This window comes from Anguilla anguilla, chromosome 8 (assembly GCF_013347855.1).
Source record: "Anguilla anguilla isolate fAngAng1 chromosome 8, fAngAng1.pri, whole genome shotgun sequence".
Classification (NCBI taxonomy): Eukaryota; Metazoa; Chordata; class Actinopteri; order Anguilliformes; family Anguillidae; genus Anguilla; species Anguilla anguilla.
This window is the reverse complement of record NC_049208.1, coordinates 5,830,379-5,854,695: the sequence shown is the minus strand read 5'-3', so window position 1 is coordinate 5,854,695 and position 24,317 is coordinate 5,830,379. Positions and strand designations below refer to the sequence as shown.

Sequence of the window (24,317 nt, the reverse complement as noted above, 5' to 3'; positions counted from 1 at the left end):
GACAAAAGGGAAACTGCAGTCACCATTTTGGCTCTGCCTTGTACATGAGTTCTGGCGCCCTCTAGCTGTATGTTCACTCAGAGCCAAAATGCCGGCAGAGTGGTCCTGATGCTGCGTGATGCTGGGACGCAGGAGAGGGATGGATGCATTTAAACCGGTTCTGCGCAGCTTCAGGTGGCTCAGTCTCTGTGGCGCAATGGAATAGCGCGCTGGACTTCTAATCCAGAGGCTCCGGGTTCGAGTCCCGGCAGAGATGAGTCATGGGCTGTACCGTCCTAAAGGGTGGTCCGTTTTTTTCCAGTTAAAATGGAAATGATACTGATGTTGCTTCATTTATTCAATCACTGAAGCTATAATTATTACACGCATTGGCTTACTATACTCCTCCGAGTTCTGCCCATTTCGATTTGGACATTTCTAACAATTTACACATATTTGTAAATAATGTCATAGTTTCAGCAATACCACTCTTGCAACAAGAACACAATGGCTTATCACTTAAACTGTAAATTGAAAGCCTCTCTCTCTCTCTCTCTCTTTGTTTGTGTGTGTGTGTTTCAGTGTTTCACAGTGTCTGGAACAGTAAGACATAAAAGGGTCATGTGTGTTTGACGCATGAGTGTGTGTGTGTGTGTGTGTGTACGCATGTGTGAGGGACAAAGCGAGTGAAAGACGAGTCTTACTGTCCATTCAGTAGACCCAGCACGGTGATTGCGTTTGCTGGACAGTCAGGGTCGTAGATGGGATCAGTGATTGGTCCACAGCACAGTGTATTGTGGAGATGGGATGATTGATTGGTTCACGGCACAGTATATTTGGGACACCGGATCCAGTAATTGGTCCGTCGCATATTTTGTAGGCAATTCGGAAGATACGATCTGTGATTGGCCCTCTCCAAATGTTCCGCCAGACCGGCGTATGTTCTTACGTCCCACTTACGCGTGACTACATGGGCGTCAATGTTGCTCCAACTAGCCGGACAGAGCTGTGCATTCATTCATTCACCATCCCAGTACCGTATATATCCGTTCATGCATTAATTCATTTTGATAGTATCCCCTCACAGAGCCAACTGTCAGTTCGTAAAAGGAGTATTGCTTTATCATTTTCATGACTTTTGAAGTGAAACTCAATCTGTGAGTGGATTCTGTCGTATGTGGTCGTCAGAGTGAAGGACGGATGCTCGGTGCACGCGGTCTGAAAATCGACCGGTCGGTCAGCAACGGAAAGAGGAAGTGCGTAGGTGGAAGATCAGATATTATACTGAGTTATTGTCCGGACAAGTAACGGACGAATGCAATTGAAGCCACATGTCATTACCAGATGACGTAATTGACGCTTTCTGGGAATACCAGAGCGCCTTGAGGACACGTGTGCAAAGATACGTTATTATCGCCAGATGGCACCAAAGTCTCGCTAATTTCAGAACTGAGACCGGGGTTCTCAGTTATTTCTCAGAGAGATTACAGAACTACAAGGGATATTTGTAAATAGAAAGTAAGTGAATGGTTCATCTGCAATAAAACAATCATTACGATTTGAACAACGTAATTGTGTTTCTGCTATGTTCTTGTTTTTAACAGTAATATCAACGATATTACAACAGTAAACCAACACGCTTCTGTTTAAGTATTGATGAATGAGCGTCTCGCTTCCAGGCAATGTCTGAATACACCTCTGATTCCCGGCCACCCGAACCACAGACCACGTCGCGTCCCACCGAGCCATCTCCTGCCTGGATACAGTACATCTTGAGTCTTCGTGACTCCATCCCAAATTAACCCCATACGCCCCCCCCCCCCCCCCCCCCCCTCAACCTAATCTGCGTATAACCCTAACCCTAATCCGCATGCAAGCCGTACACTCCCGGCCCTTTACAATCCCCAGCCATCTCATGGCCGGTGAGAGGGATCTATTCATGGGAAGCAGCACGTGCTTTCAACCGCAGAGAGGAACCCCTTCTTCTCGCGCACAGCCTTTGCAGACAGGCCGCGCGCAGCCCAACCCCGTCTCAGCCAGACAATTCCAGGTAGCACAAAACAGAATGTGCTTTTCTACGTTATCTTTAAAAAAAAATAAAAAAAATAAAAAATACGATATGGTTCCAATAATAATACTAATGATAACAATAATAATAATAACAATAATAATAATAATTATTATTATTATTATAGTGATGCACACGCATCCGTACAATTTCCTCTCTGCTCCTCCCCCTCTCTCTTTCAGACGGTATGCTCTTGCCCTGTTATCGAAATGGTACTGGCCAAATCGTATTAAAATCCCCACCCCTCCCCCCTCCGCCCCACACGCCACCCCCCTCCCTCCCCCTTTCAGACAGTCTGTTTTTGCTGCAGTGAACGGTAGCAGTATAAGGAGGGGGGAAAAGCAAGAAAAACAAGGAGCGCGCGACAGAAAAAAAAGCAAGACAGACAGACCCAGAGGGACCCGGAGCAATCGCGAGCCACCAGAACACCGCTGGTCCAGACCCTGAACAGCAAGGAAAAAAATCCCGTTGCCGAGGAGATTCCACGAACCACATATTTTGGTGTGTACTCTCCCGTGTTAGCCGATTGCTCGTAATACCAGTGATTATTGTTGTCATCCGTTGGGTTTTTTTAGCGTAGAGATACTTGCTGATAGCAGATACAATATGTGGCGTGTTCTGGAATGTGTCAGAATTCTGTCTCTCTCCCCCTCCCGTTATTGACTGAGGTTAGTTTATCATCTCGGCCGGGAATAAAGCAGGGCGCTATTTAAAGGTGAGATTATTCTTAATATAGTCGTATGTATAGTCGTTCCCTTCTCGCGTTCCCCTCCTAGTCCGCTTTATCGTCGGCATAGTCTACTGCTGCATTATATATAGGCGCGCAATGTGTGAACCTCAGTTTTGAGCGTTGGTGCGAGGTGCACCTCAATCTCAGCGCTCGCGTCTACGGGGTCGTTTTCGGAAATCGGCGAAAAGGTGTAACGTGAGGAAGAGTCAGCGCGATTGCCCATTGGCGGCTCTGTGATACGCCGTTTCCTGGCGTTTCCAGAGCAGCGACATTGCAGGTATTGTTACGCATCTTTGTACGGAGCAAGTCTTTCCTGACGGGTGCGTATGCTGCGTACAGTTTTATCCATCCAATAATATATTCATTACCAGAACAGTTTGCTTTGCGTTAATTACAAATAACCCTTAAATCGTAAAAAAAAAAAAAAATTTAATAACAACAAACAAAACCGTCATGCCCTTCCTTCCCCACCCACCACAGCTCGCACCACAGACTGGCTCGCGCCTGTGGAGATGCGCTGCATCGCTTGCGCTGAATTGAAAAAAAAAACATCACAGTGACAATGAGGGAATATCTGGAGGTTGAATAAATCCGTATCTGTGCGCGAGTGGATTACGGAGACAGTGTGCGTGCGAGTGTATATGCGCGCAAATCTTTACAATCAAGTGAAGTGAACCCACACGTTGAATTCTCCGAGGGCAACGCGTTTCCGCTTTGCATCAGGTTTGGTTTACTGTGTTTTAACTATCCTCGACGATTGACTATATTCCAGCAAAAGTAAATCCTACAGCCCGTATTCACTACAGGTTGCGTTTCCCTATACAACCGTTACCGGCAACTTACAATAGTTAAATAAAGCAGAGCAAATTTCTTATGTAGCCTACTGATTAGCGTTTTCTTTTTTTTACCGTTTCTACAACTCGATTTCGCGTTTTTGTTCCATGTATTGATTGTCTTATTTGTGCTTTTTGTCTCTGTGTATTCGTTTTGCGTAGTTTTTTTAATCTGCTGAACGTATTTCACTGACTTGATAAGATGCGTCACCAACCTGAACGGAGCGGACAAGGGTGGATCGATACAGCCTATTGTGCAGTCCGTGCAGAATGAGGCCCTCACATTTTCTCGTGTTTGTGTTCTAGTGTGTGCGTGTGTTAATGAGTGTGTGTGTGTGTGTGTGCGCGCGCGCGCGTTCGTTATACAGTGATAACCGTGTGACTCGCGTGCGCTGTGTCCCCTGTGTACAGGTGTAATTTCGGTTAGCCTTCAGCATCGTTAGGGGCGCCTGCGAGGACACTCGGCAAGAGACGAATGAAGGCGTGTGTGCGCCAGACCATGGCATTCCCGGCATTCCCAGCGTCGGTTCTCTGGACTCTCGGCTCCTTGACAATTCTCTGGGCTTCGGTGCAGAGCAACGTCGTTATGGGTGAGTAGCGCGGCTCTTTTGTCTTTCTGCAGTTTACATCTGTCCTTCTCTGGCGCGAGCTTGTTTTCAGTTGGTCTGTTATTACAAGGGAACCACAGGCCCGTTAATAACTGCGAGGGCCACAGCGGATCTACCCCTCCCCCCAAAACACCAACGGAATTTCTGCTGTGTTCTGTTTTTTTTCTAAACGATGTTTTTGAGCGGGGAGGGCTTGGCTGCAGAGGGAAAGAGAGAGCTAGTCACGTGAATAGACCCATTTTGAATTATGTACTTTTAGCCTGGGATTTGATTAGCGAGCAGCGTACCTTGTGTATATGAGACACAGCCAGGCTCTTGGGAGAAAAGAGATGCGGGGAAGAAAGAGACTGGACTGGGCAAACGTTCATTTCTGATTAGTGGATAATGGGCTGTTCTGACTGACTGGGATGGGATGGGGTGGGGTGTTGGGGGGGGGGGGTGCAAGGCGGGAGGGGGGGACTCGGGCGTGGTTGGAGTGGCGGGATAAGGGGGGACGGGGGGAGGTGCTGCTTGGCCGTTTAGCTTGGTACAATGGTTGCTGCAGGTGTGTCAGCTCCCTTGACCGGAAAACGGACAGGTGCTTGGGGGTGCAGTAGAAACCGATAAAGCAGCAACTTCCTCTAAAAAAAGTATTTTCTACATTTAATGAATACTGAGTTGTTCATTGTGTCGATGGGTGCATCAGCTGCACTGGCATTGTTCACATGTGTTTTGTCCACTAATAGACTGAATGAACGTGTGAAGCCGTGTGGAATTGCCGTTTCTTGTAGATGCTTTTGATGCGACTGCCTTTGGTGTGGCTAAACTGTTCATTGTTATGATTGCCTGTGTAATAATTACACTGAATTGCATGTTTTTTTTAAATTATTTTGGGTTGATTTTCTACATTACAAAAATGCAAACACAACAGAATTACAAAATCTGCCTATACTGTATTAGGCTATACTGAGTTAGCATGCATAACCTACACTCTGGGACATCCATGAGAAATAAAACGTGATGCAATAGTATCTGCTAAAAGCCCCCAACCCAGTCGATAATTCTGCTAATAACACCCCCCCCTCCCCTTCCCCTACCCCACCGCCCACCCCCCACGCTACTGCCCCCCCCCCCCCCCCCCCCCCGCTCACCCCCCACGCCACTGCCCTCAGCACCCCTACTGGGGTATAAAAGGCCCCCCTCTGCTGTTTGCGCTTGGCTGTCTTTATAACTGTCTCAAGACGGTTGGAGATTCTACCGGGCGGGGCCCAGGGGCAGTGCTGTGAAATGATTGGATGAGTGTAACATTCCGTCATGACATCACAGACGAAACGCACAACAGGTAGACATTTCGAAATAGAATGCAATGTTCGGTATTAGTGTAAATGTTACTACATCGCTTTTGTGTGTGTTGTTTGAGCAATAACTCGCATACTTTGCTGACTATATTTAGCACTTTCCCCAGAACAATATCATTTGCACAGAGTTTGGGGGGGAAAAAAGCCACCAGATCACCACCAGATGTGGGAAAGCAGTTCCAGTAATAAAAAAAAAGAAAAACATGGTCCTCATGAGCTGCATGTAAGGGTACTGACAAACCTATCCCCACATTGCAGTAATTAATCTAGCCAGCTATTACTGTGCTGACACATTGTCTACATTAGTGACACATCTACCCAACTATTATAGTACAGACACATCTATTGCCATATAAGAGTATTGATACATGTATCCACCTATAGTCCTGTGTTACAGACCTGTCACATCTGCCAGGAAAGAGGCAGTCAGAGACTATGCTGCTTTCCTCATACACAGGGAGTCAAAGACAGAACAGAGTCAGAGACAGAGTCAGAGATGGAACAGAGTCAGAGTGAGGGATGGAACAGAGTCAGAGACGGAACAGAGTTAGAGACGGAACAGAGTTAGAGATGGAACAGAGTTAGAGTGAGGGATGGAACAGAGTCAGAGATGGAACAGAGTTAGAGATGGAACAGAACAGAGTCAGAGATGGAACAGTGATGGAACAGAGTCAGAGTGAGGGATGGAACAGAGTCAGAGACGGAACAGAGTCAGAGTGAGGGATGGAACAGAGTCAGAGACGGAACAGAGTTAGAGACGGAACAGAGTTAGAGATGGAACAGAGTTAGAGTGAGGGATGGAACAGGGTCAGAGATGGAACAGAGTTAGAGATGGAACAGAGTCAGAGTGAGGGACGGAACAGAGTCAGAGATGGAACAGAGTCAGAGTGAGGGACAGAACAGAGCCAGTGATGGAACAGAGTCAGAGTGAGGGATGGAACAGAGTCAGAGTGAGGGATGGAACAAAGTCAGAGACGGAACAGAGTTAGAGACGGAACAGAGTTAGAGACGGAACAGAGTTAGAGACGGAACAGAGTTAGAGATGGAACAGAATTAGAGTGAGGGATGGAACAGAGTCAGAGATGGAACAGAGTTAGAGATGGAACAGAGTCAGAGTGAGGGACGGAACAGAGTCAGAGATGGAACAGAGTCAGAGTGAGGGACAGAACAGAGTCAGAGATGGAACAGAGTCAGAGTGAGGGATGGAACAGAGTCAGAGATGGAACAGTGATGGAACGGAGTCAGCAACAGGTTTATTTGGTATATTTGGCAGTGAGGGTGAGGAGGGGGAGGGGGAGACATAATTCCTTGTCTCATTGAGGGTTTTTCATGTGTGTATGGGATCTAATGGAGGCAGACTACAGAGCATTATCCGCTGGCTTAGACCGTGAAAAAAAAAGGCGGATTCCGATCCTGGATGTGGGGCTCAAGGTTTTCAGCGTGCGGCTTCATCACAGGCTGAACAAAAAGGGGGAAAATAGCCCGTAAGACTGTGTGGGTGACGGCCGTCCGCGAAAGGAAGGAAGTGAGAAAATGATTCTCGGAGGGGAAGGCAGGCTCTGCGGATGATGGGTGATCCTCGCTTCCTGCCAGCTGAACGTGGGGGCAGTGCTCGGCATGGTGTCAGACGGCGCTATCCAGAGTTAAAACGAGTCCTTTGTCCACTTAAAAATGCTTAAAGCTTAACTGAAGCAACTGTAGCATAACGGCAATGGCATCACTAAGGATATCGTATTTAGCATTTGTCCTTTTTGTATTAATTGTATAAACATAACAATGATGATAATGATAATCCATCCATCCATCCATTATCTGTACCCGCTTATCTTGGGCAGGGTCGCTGGAGCCTATCCCAGCATGCACTGGGTGAGGCGGATTATTATTATTATTATTATTATTATATCCATTTTTAAAATGATAACAGAGAGAGGGACATTCTGTTTTGTGCTAACATAGAATTGTATTAAGCTTCAGGTATTAAATTTTGGGTGTTGGGGTGTCAGGGGTGAACCGATCACCTTTCACTACACCTTGAATCACATATGAAGCCCAGAATTTCATAATCTACCTTCAACTTAGCGTTTTTTTTTCCGTTGTACAATTTTGTACAACTTGTGAGCACATTAATAGTGCAGCTATTAGCCTTCCTTCTCTGACTCTCTGTCAAGCAGAAGCCTAAAGGTTGCAGGTTCGATTCCAGGGGTAGGACACTGCCTTTTGTAAAACCCCTCGAGCAAGGTGCATATCCTGAATCGCTTCAGTGAAACACCCAGCTGCGTAAATGGATGCTTTGTAAAAAAAAAAAAAGGTAAAAAAAGAAAAGAAAAGAAAATAGCATGTTGGACAGACGGACATTTAGCGGACGCCTGTAATGTAATGAAACGTCGCTTGCGGTTTACGGGCGGCGGGGAAAGGGGGGCTAATGCCACATGACGGGGCGCGCGGAGGGTTGCGGCGGTATGGCTGGGTTCCAGCGGGGGGGTGGTGGTGGGGGGGGGGGGGGGGGGGGGGAGAGAACGAGAGGCTGGCGAAACGGTAGTGTTGTCCTAGCGGGTAGCGGGGGCTGGTTCTAGGCGTGGGCGACAAGGGGCGGCCATTTGTCTGAGGGTGGGGTGAGGGGGGGGGCTATGTATAAAATGTGTGGTTATAGTGTGTCCTAGCCGGTAGCAGGGCTGGTTCTAGGCGTCGGCGACAAGGGGTGGCCATTCGTCTGGGGGTGGGGTGGGGGGGGCTATGTATAAAATGTGTGGTTATAGTGTGTCCTAGCTGGTAGCAGGGCTGGTTCTAGGCATAGGGGACAAGGGTGGCCGTTTGTCTGGGGGGGGGGGGTAGGTGTGGGGGGGTGGGGGGCTATGTATAAACAGTGCTGTTATTTCTACAGGGCAAAACCAGAATGTGGTTAAAATAAAAACCCTTTCATAAAAAAAGCAGAGAATCTGCACTTTAACCACATATGAATTGTTTGTTTACAAATATGAAATTATTGGGGTGTGGAGCCAAATTAAGAAGAAAAAAAAATATGGCTTTGTCCCAATCATTATGGAACTAGCTGTTTGTGGTTTGAAGGAAGAGAGAAAGAAAATAAAAATCCACGCATTGTGTCCATTTGTGTTGGTAAATGGGAATTCACACATTGTGTCCATCATGTTCAGTAAATAAAAATCAACGCATGGCGTCCATGTTGGTCAGTAAATGAAAATCCATGCATTGCGTCCATGTTGGTCAGTAACTGAAAATCCACGCATGGCGTCCATGGTGGTCAGTAAATGAAAATCCACGCATGGCGTCCATGTTGGTCAGTAACTGAAAATCCACGCATGGCGTCCATGTTGGTCTTTAGATGAAAATCCATGCATTGCGTCCATGGTGGTCAGTAAATAAAAATCCACGCATTGCGTCCATGTTGGTCAGTAAATAAAAATCCACACCTTGCGTCCATGGTGGTCAGTAAATAAAAATCCACGCATTGCGTCCACGGTAGTGAGTGGCACAGGACTCAGCGTCCTTGTCCATGTCACAGCACGGAGGGGGGGGGGCGCGTGACGTTCGGCTCGCGCTGGCGGGGCTCCTCCCATCGCCCGCGTCCCGGCGCGGCGCTGTTTGGCAGGCGGGGGGCGGGGGGGGGGGGGGGGGGCGGGGGGCAGCGACGGAGCTCCGTCTCTTTCGGGAGATGAAGGAGAGGCAGGCGCCTGTAAATCTGAGCTCATTAACCCAACGGTCAGCGAGAGAAAGCGCTGTGCTGTCTGTCCAGAGTCATTAGCGGCTCGCGGGACACGCTGTGCAGGGTGAGGGACGCTGCGTGGCAGGGGCGGGGGGGGGGGGGGGCGTTTCTCCTCCTCCCGATTAGGGTGGGCGGACCTGCAACGGTAACCACGCCCCCCACCACCCCCCTCTCAGCCACCCCATCCCCCCTCCTACCCACCCAGCCACTGACTGGCTCCAGAGCTGTGATTGGTTTATATTTAACCAGTGAGTTCCTCAGGTTCAAGAGCGCTGACTGCACTAGCCAATCAGCTGCGTCTCAGGTGACTTTGTTACGTGTCAGAATCCAGGCAGCCAGGTGCTCAAAGGGAGAAAAGGGCACATCGGCCTAGGAAAGAGCAGCTTCACGACCTCGGGTTGTTACACGGAATATATGTCACTGAAAATGAATGAATGAAAATGAATGACAGCAACAGTAGTGATACAATTGTTTTTTTTTTTTTTTTTGTGATCAAAGGGGCATATTGGGCACTTGGGGGGAAAAAGGGGTGCAGGTGCACCCAGAACCCAAGCACCGGATGCTCTTATCCCAACCTCCCCACTCACACACACACACACACACACGCACACCCACACACACCCACACACACTCACACGCACACACACACATACACACACTCACACTCACACACACACACACACACACACACAAACACACACACACTCACACACACACACGCACACACTCACACACACATGTCTAACAGTCTGAGGCATGCAGAAGTGTGAATATGAAGATGAAGCGTGGTGTGTTGCGATGCCGGGCCACCCCCATGCGCACACACGAACACACACACTCACACACACACATACACACCCCCACGCACACATACACACACACACACCACCCCACCCCCACACACATGTCTAACAGTCTGAGGCATGCAGAAGTGTGAATATGAAGATGAAGCGTGGTGTGTTGCGATGCCGGGCCACCCCCATGCGCACACGCACACACTCACACCCCCCCACCCCCACGCACACATACACACACACACACACCCCCCCCACCCCCACACGCATGTCTAACAGTCTGAGGCATGCAGAAGTGTGAATATGAAGATGAAGCCTGGTGTGTTACGATGCCGGGCCACCCCCATGCGCACACACTCACACACACACCCCCCCACCCCCATGCACACACACACACACACCCCCACCCCCACACGCATGTCTGACAGTTTGAGGCATGCAGAAGTGTGAAGATGAAACGCGGTGCATTGCGATGCCGGGCCACCCCCATGCGCACACACACACACACACTCACACACACACATACACACCCCCACGCACACATACACACACACACACACACACACACACCCCCGCCCCCACACACATGTCTAACAGTCTGAGGCATGCAGAAGTGTGAAGATGAAGATGAAGATGAAGATGAGGATGAAGATGAAGCCGTGCTTCTCCCGCGGGGCCCCCGGGTCTCCGGCTCTCGGGGCTCAGAAGTTCGGCTTCAGACCGTCTCGCTCGATCAGAGGCGAGGCAGGACCCCGGGATCATAATCGAACGCGCAGGTGTCCTGGAGGGCTTCCGCGGCGTCTGCAGGTCCTTCCGGCGTGTTCTCGACACCAGCGGCTCATTTAATTCACTGATTGGCCGAGGAGTCCACACGGCCTGCTCTCCGGGCCCTAATTGGTAGACATAAAGGAAGCTGGTAGAAAGGGAAACTGCAGAAACGCGCAGACACTGCGGCCCCCTGGGAGGTTTAGTTTGACACCCCTGATTTACCACACTGGTTGACTTCAGAGATTGCAAAGACCCATTTTTTCTTACTTATAGTTCCTTAGGCCATGTTTCTAAATTCACACATATTTACATTTTGAGAAAAACTTTCAGCATTTGTACAAGTATTATTTCTACTGAATATAGTCATTGGCTATTGTAGGTAATATAAGCAACAATTTACGTGTGTGTGTGCGCGCGCACATTCTATATACTATACAAAAGCCTGAGAAAATTACATTTAACGCTATTTATCTTGGTCGAAATTGTTAATGAACAAGTAGAACAAGTACAAATAAAACATTAATAAAATAAAAAGTAACAAGAATTGCTTGTGCTTTCTGACGAAGAAAGTTATCGATATCTTGCGAGGCGGCTGGACGTTTCGGTTCCCAGGACTGTCCTTGAGGCACTCCAACCATTCCACATTACATTACATTACAGGCATTTGGCAGACGCTCTTATCCAGAGCGACGTACAACAAAGCGTATAACCATAACCAGGAACAAGTATGACGAAACCCCTAGAGAGAAGTACCGGTCCAAGTACAGGGAACAACCGCACAGTTCAACTTGGACCCTGATGGTTAAACTGATTAACACTAACAACGAGAACGGCAACAACGCAATCTATGGAAAAATAAAAATAAATAAAAATACAAGTAGTCGTTAAGACAGGCGCATCAACTAAGTAACCTATGAAACAGCTGCCTAGTTACAACCCTAAGTTTAGTCATTTACAGGGGGGGAAGGGAGGGATGGGGAGAGGTGCAGCCTGAAGAGGTGGGTCTTCAGTCGTCGTTTGAAGTTGTTCACAGTCTCAGCTGTTCTGACCTCCACAGGGAGGTCATTCCACCATCGTGGGGCCAGAACAGACAGGAGACGTGTTCTGGAAGTGCAGGTGCGAAGAGGGGGAGGTGCTAGGCGTCCTGAGGTATACAAATAACACATATTTGTTAAACGCCTCCACCTGCACACCTGACTCAGGCATTGATTAGCTGAGCCGTGTTTACTTGTGGTTGGAGTTTTGTGTCCGGAGTATGTCCGGTTTACACCCTAATTTCGGGCGACAAATAATGTGTGTGTGTGTGTGTGAGTGTGTGTGTGTGGTGAGTGATTTTAAAATGGGAGGCTATGCTGGTGGTTGGAATATTTGCCTCTTTTTTTTAGCCCACAAGCTTCAAACAGGAAGTGTGTTTCAGTTACAGGCTGCAGTGGCTGATGAACTGCTCCTGTTCACATTTCAATGTCTGTGCAAAGATGTCATGACAGTATCACAGAGCTGAGAATGACCATTAAAGGCTTCATATGCAAACTCCATGCTTAAAAAAAGACAGTGAGCTTAAATGTGCTATAAAACCATTCAAGATATTTTAAATTTCTACTTATCAACTTCAATCTACTTGCCAATGCACCACGAAAATATCCAATGTGAACTTCAATAATTTCATAAATTTCATCATGTAATATCATAATAATCCCATACATGCCAAATTTTATTGTGTATCTACAGAATGACACCATTATTTAAATGCATTAGTACCAATCTGATCTGTTCTACACCCAGAGATGGCAAAGATACATCAAAATGTATCTTTTTACAAAATACAAAATACCCCTCAACTAAATGTACAAAGTACTGGAGCCAGAAAATGTATCAAGATAAAATACATCTATTTTCTATTTTCAAAATACAGGAAAATACATTAATAACATTGGGTATTCTGAATTTGTTTAAAATGGCAGAACATTCAGATTTTTATAATGTACACAAGGCTCTGGTGAGAGTTTGAACCATACAGGAAGGAAGAACAGGAAGTAGAATGCTACTGTATATGCATATGCCTGTACTGTGTATGTACGTACTTTACCCAGGCATAAACACACTTGCGCACATATCCACGCGTGCACACGAGAACACTCACACCATTTTCACACAGTATATCCCCAAAATGCCAGACAGATTTCACTTTACTGTTCAACCTTTCTTCTTGGACTTGAAATGAAGAAATCACTAGGAATAACAAACGCAGGTCTAAGTTCAGAGTGCTGGCGCACATGGATGTGGCCAACTCTTTTTTGGTAATTTGGTGACCAGAGGTGCAAGCGCATCCATGGCTCAGCGTGGGGCAGGGTTGGAGTGGGAGGAATACATTATTAGCAGGTGTGTCCTGGCTGCCTTCAATCACGGCCAATCAACCGGCGTGGCGCACAAACGCAGCGTATTGTCAATTCGTAATGGCTGAAGATGCGCCAGACCGGCTCCGCCAGCCAAACTTTATGCAGGAAGAAACTAACATACTTGTCCGGGAGGTTCAGACTCGGAACGACCGAATATATGGTACTGCAAGTCGGCCTCCACGGGTTGATGATGTTCAGTTGGCTTGGGAAGAGGTAACGAATATTATAAATGACTCCTCCTCTTCCTTCCTCTGCCTTTGATTCACATCAAATTCAATAGACAAGAGTCAAGCTTATGTTTTCATGATTAACTGATTCAGAAGGTTGCATTCAGTAGTCTTGTTTTAATTATTTATGTAAGCGGGATTAAATACGTAGGACATCCACCAAACCTGTCTGGGGGATTTTTGGATAGGTCTACGTTCACGTGCGCCCCCGCCCACTAAAGTCACGAAAAAAGCTCAAGATCACCAGCGCTGCGCTTAGACCTGGTTTTGAGCGGGCAGAGACGCAGGCGTTATTTTACGCCAAAACAGACACCAAAATTGTACTGCGCTGGCGTATCCGTATCGACACACCCCCAGCTACGGCATCCCACCCGTCTCGGCGCAGACGGGTTCATGTCGAGCCACGAAATCAGCAAATGGGCGCAAGCGGGGAAAAATCTCGTTGCGCCCTGCCAAATTGCAAATACACCGGCGTGTCCGCTTGGACCAGACTTGCGCCGGTACGAAAATAGAGCCCATTGACTCAGGTTGAAGTAAAAGTACTCATAAAAATAACTACTTGAGTAAGAGTAAAAAAAGGTATCTCGTAAAAAACCACTCAAGTAGTGAGTAACTTCAGCAGAATCGCAGAAATGCCATTATCACAGTTGACATGGTGATACAGCATAACAGAGCATAACTACTAGAATAATGTTGTTCCAGGGAAGCTAGACACTATTCGTTTTAAGTGGCTCTCATCAACTGAGCAACAACTAAGTTAGGGAGTGCAAATAATTAGATGGTCAGACATCTCTTGATAAGGTTATCATGAACATAAAATGTATACAAGCTCCCAATCCCCCTCTTCCCATTAGCTACCCAACTGACAAGCTAACTTGCTAACCACTAGCTATGCACCAGCCTACAGGGCTCCAGACTAACTTTTTACATTGGTGGCACTGGTGCGCCTTTTCATTTGCACCAGCACATAATTTAAGTGCACCCAAAAAAATTGCAGCTCATTCGTGTCACTACAATCAGCAAAATTTATCTACACAAAATTCAGGAACTTGTCAGGGTTCTGTGGTTTGTCTGCGTTTCCCCTTTTGGGGCGCAAGATGGCGGCACTTCAGTTTTCAGTTCTGTTCATTTACCCCGTTAAATTGTATTATTGTTTTCAATTATTCAATTATTGTTTTTTGGTTGTCTCGTTTTCCCTTCCCTCTCTGTGGCCTGATTGTGCATTGTGCCCTCCTGTGTCTCATCGGTGTCTTGTCTATTTAAGTTCGACATCATCGACAGCTCAGGAGGTAAGACCGATTGTCTGGCAGTCAGAGGGTTGTCGGTTCAAAACCCCGCCCTGGGCGTGTCGAAGTGTCCTTGAGCAAGGCACCTAATCGCCAACTGCTCTGGCGAGTGAGAGGCATCAATTGTAAAGCGCTTTGGATAAAAGCGCTATATAAATGCAGTCCATTTACCATTTAGTCCGGCTGACGGTTGGCAGTCGCGTTCCTGCGTGGTCATCTCCGCTTGCTGGTTAGGTTGGGGGGGGAGGGACACCCCCCGCCGTTCTCCTCCGAAGCGCGTGGTGTGGCCAGCCTGCTGCTTTTTCGCGCTTCACATCGCAGCCAAAAGTCAGCGGAAGTCTTTTTCGCGCACGCCGCTTCGGCACGGCGTCCACGAGCGGTCCACCGGTCGCTCGATCGACCGAAGGGGGGTCGCCGGAGAGAGAGAGAGAGAGAGAGAGAGAGCGGTGAAACGCGTGGCCCCGGGAACCGACCGAACCCTTCTGCGGCTCGGGCGAAGCAATCCGCCATTTGCGTTGTCACCCGCCGGCGTGCTACCGACCACGGTTGTCGCCGGCAACGGTCCGGATTCGATCCGAGATCGTGGGGTGGGGGGGGGGGGTAGGCTCGTCCTTGCACCACACCTTAGCCGAATGAGCCACCCAGCAGCCGGATGGCGGGATTTAACAAATAAATAGAATGGCGGTGGGTGACTCAAGGAGAGGTTTCGGGAAAATGGCTAAGCTAACGCAGTTTGACAGACGTAAAATCACAGCTTGGCATCAACAAGGCAATTCTCAGCGAGATTGCCCACCTAACCGGATTTTGGAGATTGTTGTGGTCTTTGAGCTGTCGTAAAAAAGAAGAAGAAATTTGAAGAAACTTCTGAACACAGAAAATGCAGAGGAGGCCCCAAAACGCTGTCTGCACCTAAGGAAAAATACTTAAAGGCCACTTCCTTGAGGGACAGAAGGAAATCCAGCGAAGCGCTTGCTCAGCATCTGGCTGAGTCATTTGGCACCAAGGCGCACACTTTCGACTGTGAGAAGACGTCTTGTAGGGCACGCTGCAGCTGAGAAACCGTTCTTGCGGAAAGGCAACAAGCAGACGAGATTGTGAAGTGCTATAATACGCGGGGCAACAACCAGGGGCAGGAGGTCTTATGGAGCGATGAGTGCAAATTTGACATTTTCGGTTCACTGAGACGCCGGCATGTCAGCTGAAGAGCTGGCGAGAGGTACACGGAGGCCTGTTAGGCAGCCTCCTCGGGGAAACACGGAATGTTTTTTTTTTTTTTTTTTTTTTTGGCGTTCTAGAACTTCCTCAATTACCGGGCAGTGATTGTGACATCAGCATCAGAATGTTCAGTTCGGTACGTTCCAGTCGGATATCTGTGACCTCACAGCCTTAATGGTGTTTATTGTGATTGCTGAGATGCAATATTACAGACCTTTGAGATTCATGGTGCTGTACCTTAGGGAAAACCGACTGATTGGCAAAAAACTTCTTTCAGCACGATAACGGCCCCCTAACTCTCTGCAGACACGATTAAGATCTACTTGGAGCGGTAGGCTGCAGATGGTGCACTCACGCCGGCGTTTGATTGGCCACTTCAGAGCCCTGACCTCAAAGCAAGTGAAGCTGTGGGGGATCACTTGGGCTGGAGAAAAAGAGCTAAAAACAGAAAAAAAGGTTAAAAGACGAGTTGTGGCAAATCCTACGAGAAGCTCAGAGGAATTTATCGGAGGCCTACTTGAAAAAAGTTGCACGACTGTTTCGACCAAACTGAATTGCTTTGGTTTTGGATTCTAAGGCATTGCCATGCAAAATGCTGACTTGTTTTAAAAGCACGAGAAGTTTTTGTTACTTTTTGTAACATCGCATTAATGTTTCTTTGTTTCTTCAAACAAAAACAAAAAAAACACTTACTGCTCTTACTGATACATGGCTTTAATTAGAATTTTTCGGGTTATGACTTCTGGGTCATTGTCCTTTACAGAGCTGACTGTCAAAGAGCAGACTGTGTTTGTGTGTCTGTGTGTGCGAGAGAGAGCGCTTGAGAGAGAGGGAGAGAGAGAGAGAGAGAGAGAGAGAATGCAGAGTGTGGGTAAAACAGAAGGCTGAATTAAGCGGCACTAATCTATGTGCTGAATGAATGAAAGACAAAGAGGAGTGACACAGTAAGGGAAAAGCTGATTATGGACACAGAGAGGGAGAGAGAGGGAGAGGGAGGGAGGGAGCGACGGAGAGAGAGAGAGAGGGAGCGATGGAGAGAGAGAAGGAGGGAAGGAGCGACGGAGAGAAAGAGAGGGAGGGAGCGACAGAGAGAGAGAGAGAGGGAGGGAGGGAGCAACAGAGAGAGAGAGAGAGGGAGGGAGCGACAGAGAGAGAGAGAGAGGGAGCGACGGAGAGAGAGAGGGAGGGATAGAGAGGGAGCAACAGAGAGAGGGAGGGAGGGAGCGACGGAGAGAAACAGAGAGAGAGAGGGAGTGAAAGAGAGAGAGGGAGGGAGGGAGGGAGCGATGGAGAGAAACAGAGAGCGAGAGAGAGGAAGAGTAGGAGAGAGAGAGGGAGAAGGAGAGAGAGAGAGGGAGTGAAAGAGAGAGAGGAAGCAGTTTCTTCACTGGCACCGTAACCATCCCTGCGACTCCCCAGGTGTGCCTTCTAAATATACAGCGAATTAAAATGAATGAGATTTACGCTCACAGAAGAGTCTGTGTAGTCTGAGCCACAAGCTCAATATGCTAGCACTCATATACACAAACAATCAAAACATGCACACACATGCATACGCACACAGACACGCATACATACACTCATATACACAAACAATCAAAACACGCACACGCATTCATACGCACACAGACACGCATACATACAATCATATACACAAACAATTAAAACATGCACACGTATGCATACGCACAGACACGCATATAGTCATATACACAAACACTCAAAACACACGTACACACACAGACACGCATACACATATACACAAACACTCAAAACACACACGTATACACAAACATTCAAAACACACACACGCATGTATGCACACGCACACAGACATGCATACACTCATATACACAACCACTCAAAATGCAGGCATACACACATGCACACTTCAGTCTGCTCTTAGTCAAAGACAAGGGCATGTCTGAGTTTGAACTCTGGAAGGACACTGACCCGGAAGTCATATCCGTCTTCCAGCATCTGCATGCATATAATGTTTATAGCAACAACTGGGTGTCTGTGTGTGTGTGTGTGTGTGTGTGTACGTGTGTTTGTATGTGCATGGTTGCGTGTGTTAGCGAACATGGGACTTGTGTTTTCAAGTTCTACAGAGAAAGTAATTGACAGAAACGTTTGAAAAATTTTCACCGGAAAATCTGTCTGAAGTTTTCAAAGTACACCAAGCTGAGTCTAATGTGTGCAAATCTCCGGAACATTTTTTTTTCACATTTACATTTTCGACATTGACAGATGCTTTTATGAGAGGTTTTCCAATATCAGAGGAACTTAAATTCTCTACATCTATACAGCTGGATGTTTTTTTTCTGAAGCTTCTCAAGTTAAGTACCTTGATCACGGGCATAATAGCAGTGCGCTACATGGGAATCAAACCTGCAACCTCAAAGTGTTAAGCCCAGATTTATAACCATTACAGTACACTGTAATGCCAAAAAACCAGCATGGGTACTGATTGGACATTTATATTGGTTTGTTTTGATTCTGGGTGCTGATTGGCTGAGACAGCATTCTACAGCAATTTAAAATCCCATGACAGTTATTCAAACGGCCCGTTTGTGAACATTATCACTCTGTGCACATAACCATTACTTACGAAATAAAAATTACGAGACAAATAATATTGTTTCTGTACATGTTAACTGGTTTATAAAAACAAATATAGCACTCCTGGCCGTGTTCCACTTCACGTCGCCTAGCAACTCCCCTGTAGCCATGACTGCATATACCATACAGCACGGTCTCTCGTGCCATGTTGGTTAATAGCTGATAACTGCCAATCAAGGGGGAGGGTGTTGGTTATTGGGTGTGTGGGGGTGTGGCGGGAGGGGGTTACGTGCCGATTCCAGTTGAAAGTTTTCCGCCTGTGTTCCTCTAAGCTCCTATAACAGGGCTTCCCGAATCTACCGGCCTGTGGGTTTTCACTCCCAACCCCCTCCTTGGGGTGACATAGCTCAGGAGGTAAGACCGATTGTCTGGCAGTCGGAGAGTTGCTGGTTCGATCCCCCGCCCTGGGCGTGTCCTTGAGCAAGACACCTAACCCCTAACTGCTCTGGCGAATGAGAGGCATCAGTTGTAAAGCGCTTTGGATAAAAGAGCTATATAAATGCAGTCCATTTACCATTTACCATCCTTTCAACAACCGGAGATTTCCTTGAGCTGCCGATTAGCAGAATCATTTGTGCCAAATTAGTGTTGGAGCGAAATCCTACGGGACGGTAGATGTCCCGGAAGAGTGTTGGGCAGCCCTGCTCTAGCTGTTGAATGAGGTGTGGCTTTGTTAGGGTTGGAGTGAAATCCTACAGGACGGTAGAGTGTTGGGCAGCTGTGTCCTATAGGGGTTTGGGCTGGGGAAACTGACCTTAGTTCAGAGATTCTTTTGCTCGTGATTGACGGTGGGTTTGAACCAATCCCTTCCACAGCGGGGTGTTTGGGGGTGGGAGTGGGTGGGGTTTGTCAGTGCTGTGCTGTATATGTGTGTAGACTTTTTTGGGGGGGAGGGGGGTCAGACCTGGTTTCTGCTCTTTTTTGCCCCTCTGTAAAGGGTATTTGGTGCAGGTTGGGGGGGTTCTGGAGTGCTGTTCTGTATTTGGGGGTGGGGGGGCTCTTTGTCAGTGCTGGGGGGTGGGGTGGGGGGGGGTTTTCAGTGCTGTTCTGTATTTGGGGGTGGGGGGGGCTCTTTGTCAGTGCTAGGTGGGGTGGGGGGGTGGGTGGGGTTTCTCAGTGCTGTTCTGTATTTGGGGGTGGGGGGGCTCTTTGTCAGTGCTGGGGGGTGGGGGGGGTTTCTCAGTGCTGTTCTGTATTTGGGGGTGGGGGGGGCTCTTTGTCAGTGCTGGGGGGTGGGGTTTCTCAGTGCCGTTCTCTGCAGTCCTGTCATAATCTCTCACATTAGCACATATACTTTACACTAAGAGACAGTGCCAGGGACCATAGAGATTAGCATTAGACAGATCTATAGGGCTACGGATGGGCAGCCATCCGCCACACGCCTAACCTTTGACCTTTACTGGAACCACTCAGTGCATTTTGTGGCAAAGCTCCCAGACCAATCATATTTGACCTTTGTTAATGCAAGCTTGCCTGCAAACAGGAACACTTACTTGGGTAAATAAACAACACACAGATAATAAGCTATATTTTAGGCTCAGACATATAGGAAAATTATATGCTTTTATTCTAATACAGTTATTATTCAAAAATTTAAAAAAAAACCTGTTTCATTGTAGGTAAATATTGCGTAATACAGTTCTTTTCTGAAAAACGCAAGTCGGTGTTCCCACATGTCCTGGAAAACCTGGAATTTTCTGATACATTTCCCCAGTAATGGAAAAGTCACAGAAAACTTGAAAAATGCATAAATGTCCTGGAAAACAATTAGTTGTCCTGGAAAATGTTTTTTTTTTTTTAGTGCACCATTACAGGGCCAAAACCACAGGTACTGGGACCACAATCTACCCCTCCCACCCCCCGCCCCCCCTCAACGATAGCAATCAGTCTCTCCACCATCACCCCCACATTTTGCGATTGCAATCACCTCCCCTGCCCCAGCCCCAATCACAATCTGCCCCTCTATAAGGTATAGGTGTTGCTCACGTAACAAAAAAAAAATGTCCAGGAAGAGTCCGGGAAAACGATGCCTCAAAAACACTGGGAACCCTGATAACTGTCAAAATGATTTTAAATAATCTTGTGGTACCCCTAAGGACTGTGTTTTAATTAAGATCAAAGTTAATCAGCAATAAAATTCTACTTATTTAAGTCGCTCGCTGTCTTAGGGAGCTGTACCGTGGCCCTCCATCACTTCCCGTTTCTCTATAAAGAAAATAAAAATCCCTCTGACATCTGTCACCATGGGGATAGCCAAAAAACAAAAGAGACAGGTGGTCGTTTGCCTACGCAAATCAGGTAATGAGCACTTCAAAGGACATGCACAGTTAAACATGCCACTAAGCAGGCCAATATGGGCAATACGTGGAAAAAAAAGATTCAAACATCTGGAACAGTTGCAACAAGTGATCTTGGGGTCACCACGTCTCAAAATAGACCCTAAAAATGCCACCTCCATAGCAACAGGCTCTTTGGAAGGGCTGCACAGAGAAAGCCCTTACAACTAACTGTGATATATGTTATTTAGTATTTAGTGTGCATGTGTTCCCAGTTTGCACTCTTGATTCTTGGACGGAAGAATTCATTTGCATTAGTGCTTTAGCGATGTAGCATCTTTAGTGATATAGGATCTTTACTCGCTGGTCTGGGGAATTGTTGGCCTAGTCTGGCACTACTGTTCGCATTCATCGGGTAAATGCCCTTATTTTTCATTAGTGTTTAGCAAACGCTCTTATCCAGAGCGACTTACACAACACTTACATAGCATTAACATTTATACAGCTAGATGTATATATATGTATATACCGAAACAGTGCAGGTTAAGTATCTAGCTCAAGGGTACAACGGCAGCGTCCTACCCGGCAATCGAACCTGTGACCTTCAGGTTACGAGACAAGTTCTTTACCCATTATACTACACTGCCGCCCCAGTCTTTTTTATCCTCCTGTATTGTGCATGTGCGTCCAAACAACAAGGGTTTGCTGCCGAGTCCTTGTTATCCTACCCAGTTGTGTCATCGTTTTGTATCACTCGATTTCAGCTTTCAGCAGCCATCTGTGTTGTGAACGCATAGCTTTTTTCTTGGCGGTGGCTAGCGACGTTAGCGGCGAGCACAGCCGAGTGTTTACAGAGAGTGAGTTTCAGATTCTGCTGGCGGCCGCACGAGCCGGAAATGAGCATGCAAAAATCAACAAACATGGCCGCACCACCTCCCCGCCCACCCCCCCCTCGTTTATGGCAACAACAATTCATAAATCGAGTGGATAGACATTTAGCATATAACATAACATAGCATAATGACGAGAACAGGCCATTCAGCCCAACAATGCTTGTCATTTTCCCGACTGAATTGGTGCTCTGATTACCTACTGTACAGACAGCATTAACCTGAAAGCCAGGGACAGGGAACCATAGAGATTAGCATTGCCACTAGAGACGAAGCCAGGAACAGAGAACCATAGAGATTAGCATTGCCACTAGAGACGGAGCCAGAAACAGGGAACCATAGAGACTGGAGTGGAGGCACAGAGACAGAGAGGGAGGTAAGAGGGAGAGAATGAGAATGAGGGAAGGAGAGGGAGTGGAGAGGGGGGGAAAGGGAGGAGAGAAGGCTAAGGAACAGGGGGATATAGACAGATGTGTGAAGCTGACCCCTTTTTTTTAACTAACCGCACATGCTGTAGGTAACCTGAGATCCTGTTTTTCCCACTACTGAATGGCACAGCGGTTGGTAATGTGGCCCAGTGTTCCAGGTGGATTTGAAGGGGCATTGCACTTTATAACACTTCTGCTTCTCGTGACTGATACTGTCCTTATAATGAATGTGTCGCCCTTCATTTTTCGATTAGTTATTTCATTATGTTAATATTTTACGCTGTTTAGTTGTTTTCCTTTACAAATGCAAGAAGTAGACCCAGGCAGTTTAGTGTCGAACTCGAGGATGTATATCATTGCGCGACTTCTGATGTGGGCGTACCTGCAGACAGTAACATTTGGTTGGTTGTAGAAATCATAGACATATGCATATATGTGTCTATGGTAGAAATAGTGTTGTATGACTACTAGCTAGCGAAACCGAAAATGTCTGAGGACGAAGGAGATTTTGTTTTTGATCATGGGATTGTTGCGCCCTATCGATTTGAGCCGGAATACACAGAAGTAAATCTGGCTAATTTGCAGGCTGATCATGCGAGAGCGAGTCAGGAGCGGGTCGAGATTGAGGAACCACAGGCTATTCCCAGGACAAACGGAAACTGGTGGTAGACATCCTATGTATCACAGACAGACGCGATAGCGTCAGCCAGCCCGCATAGTACCTACCTCCAGCGGTTCGACCAACAATGGGAAAACGGTGGGTACAGCTCCAGGCTTCAGATGGTCGCCTTGGTAGTCGGCGCCTTCAAAGTGGTCGCTGCATACCCTTAGTCCTCGTTTGCGAACTTATTCGGCTGTTATGTTGGGGTGTCTGATTACGTCCAGCCATGTTTGGCACAAAGTTGCATCGCATGGAAAACTATGAAAATGTGCTTTCAAGTCAAGTTTAACGGGGGCATTATAACAACCAGGTACAATGCACCTCATTATTACACCGATATCGCATCAAACAAAATAACGTTAGTTTGTTCGATTTCAACGCTAAGTTAACGAAATGTCGCTTCGCTTCTTCTCGGTTTTGCCGTGAAACGAAATTGAAGAAGAAGAAAAAAACGGAAACTGTACTACTATGTGGACTTGCGCTAAAAAAAATAGATCTTTCTTTCTAACGTTAGACATTTAAAATGAAATAGCTAATCGAAAAATGAAAGGTGACACATTCATTAGAAGGGCAGTATCAGTCATGAGAAGCAGAAGTGTTATAAAGTGCAATTCCCTGTTAATATCTTTTTTGTTATTATGGTGGATTTAAAATTTACTGTAGTTATGGTAGGTTTTTCAGAATGTCTTAAGCACAGTGGCCAGAGCAGCAGTGTGCATGAATGGACAGAGCAGCAGTGTGGAGCAGTGGTCAGAGCAGCACTGTGGAGCAGTGGTCAGAGCAGCAGCGGGGATCATTGGTCAGAGCAGCAGTGTGGAGCAGTGGTCAGAGCAGCAGTGTGGAGCAGTGGTCAGAGCAGCAGTGTGGAGCAGTGGTCAGAGCAGCAGTGTGGATCAGTGGTCAGAGCAGCAGTGTGGAGCAGTGGTCAGAGAAGCAGTGTGGAGCAGTGGTCAGAGCAGCAGTGTGGAGCAGTGGTCAGAGCAGCAGTGTGGAGCAGTGGTTAGAGCAGCCGTGTGGAGCAGTGGTCTGAGCAGCAGTGTGGAGCAGTGGTCAGAGCAGCCGTGTGGAGCAGTGGTCAGAACAGCAGTGTGGAGCAGTGGTTAGAGCAGCCGGGTGGAGCAGTGGTTAGAGCAGCAGTGTGGAGCAGTGGTCAGAACAGCAGTGTGGAGCAGTGGTTAGAGCAGCCGGGTGGAGCAGTGGTCAGAACAGCAGTGTGGAGCAGTGACCAGAGCAGCAGTGTGGAGCATCGGTCAGAGCAGTAGCATGTGTTTCTTGGTTAGAGCTGCAGGTCACCGTGTATGCCCTTGTAACCCCCTGTTGCTAGGTAACATCCCTTACTCGTTTTACATACAAATTCAATTACACAATTCTCCTGCTATTTCTCTCCTTGTCCTTCTGTCCCCCAGTCTCTCTCTCTCTTTCTCTCTCTCTCTCCCGGTCTGCCTCTTCCTCTCTGAGTCTTTGTCTCTTCCTCTGTC

General features: G+C 47.3%; 1 protein-coding gene and 1 non-coding gene across 3 annotated transcripts in view; both read left to right on the top strand.

Annotated features, from left to right (window-relative positions):
* Positions 1-182: 182 nt before the first annotated feature.
* trnar-ucu lies at positions 183-256 on the top strand. The gene has a single exon. It is a non-coding gene; the product is annotated as a tRNA-Arg (tRNA).
* A 2,056-nt stretch (positions 257-2,312) lies between these two features.
* Positions 2,313-24,317, top strand: part of cadm3 (cell adhesion molecule 3) — a 49,602-nt gene continuing 27,597 nt past the window's right edge. The window contains exons 1-2 of one of the 2 annotated variants that reach the window (XM_035430312.1): positions 2,313-2,548; positions 4,022-4,200. In XM_035430312.1, coding sequence (XP_035286203.1) covers positions 4,086-4,200 — 115 coding nt within the window. In that variant the 5' untranslated portion in view covers positions 2,313-2,548; positions 4,022-4,085. Of the gene's footprint in view, positions 2,549-3,365; positions 3,501-4,021; positions 4,201-24,317 lie in introns of those variants that run through there. The other variant, XM_035430314.1, reaches the window with a different exon arrangement.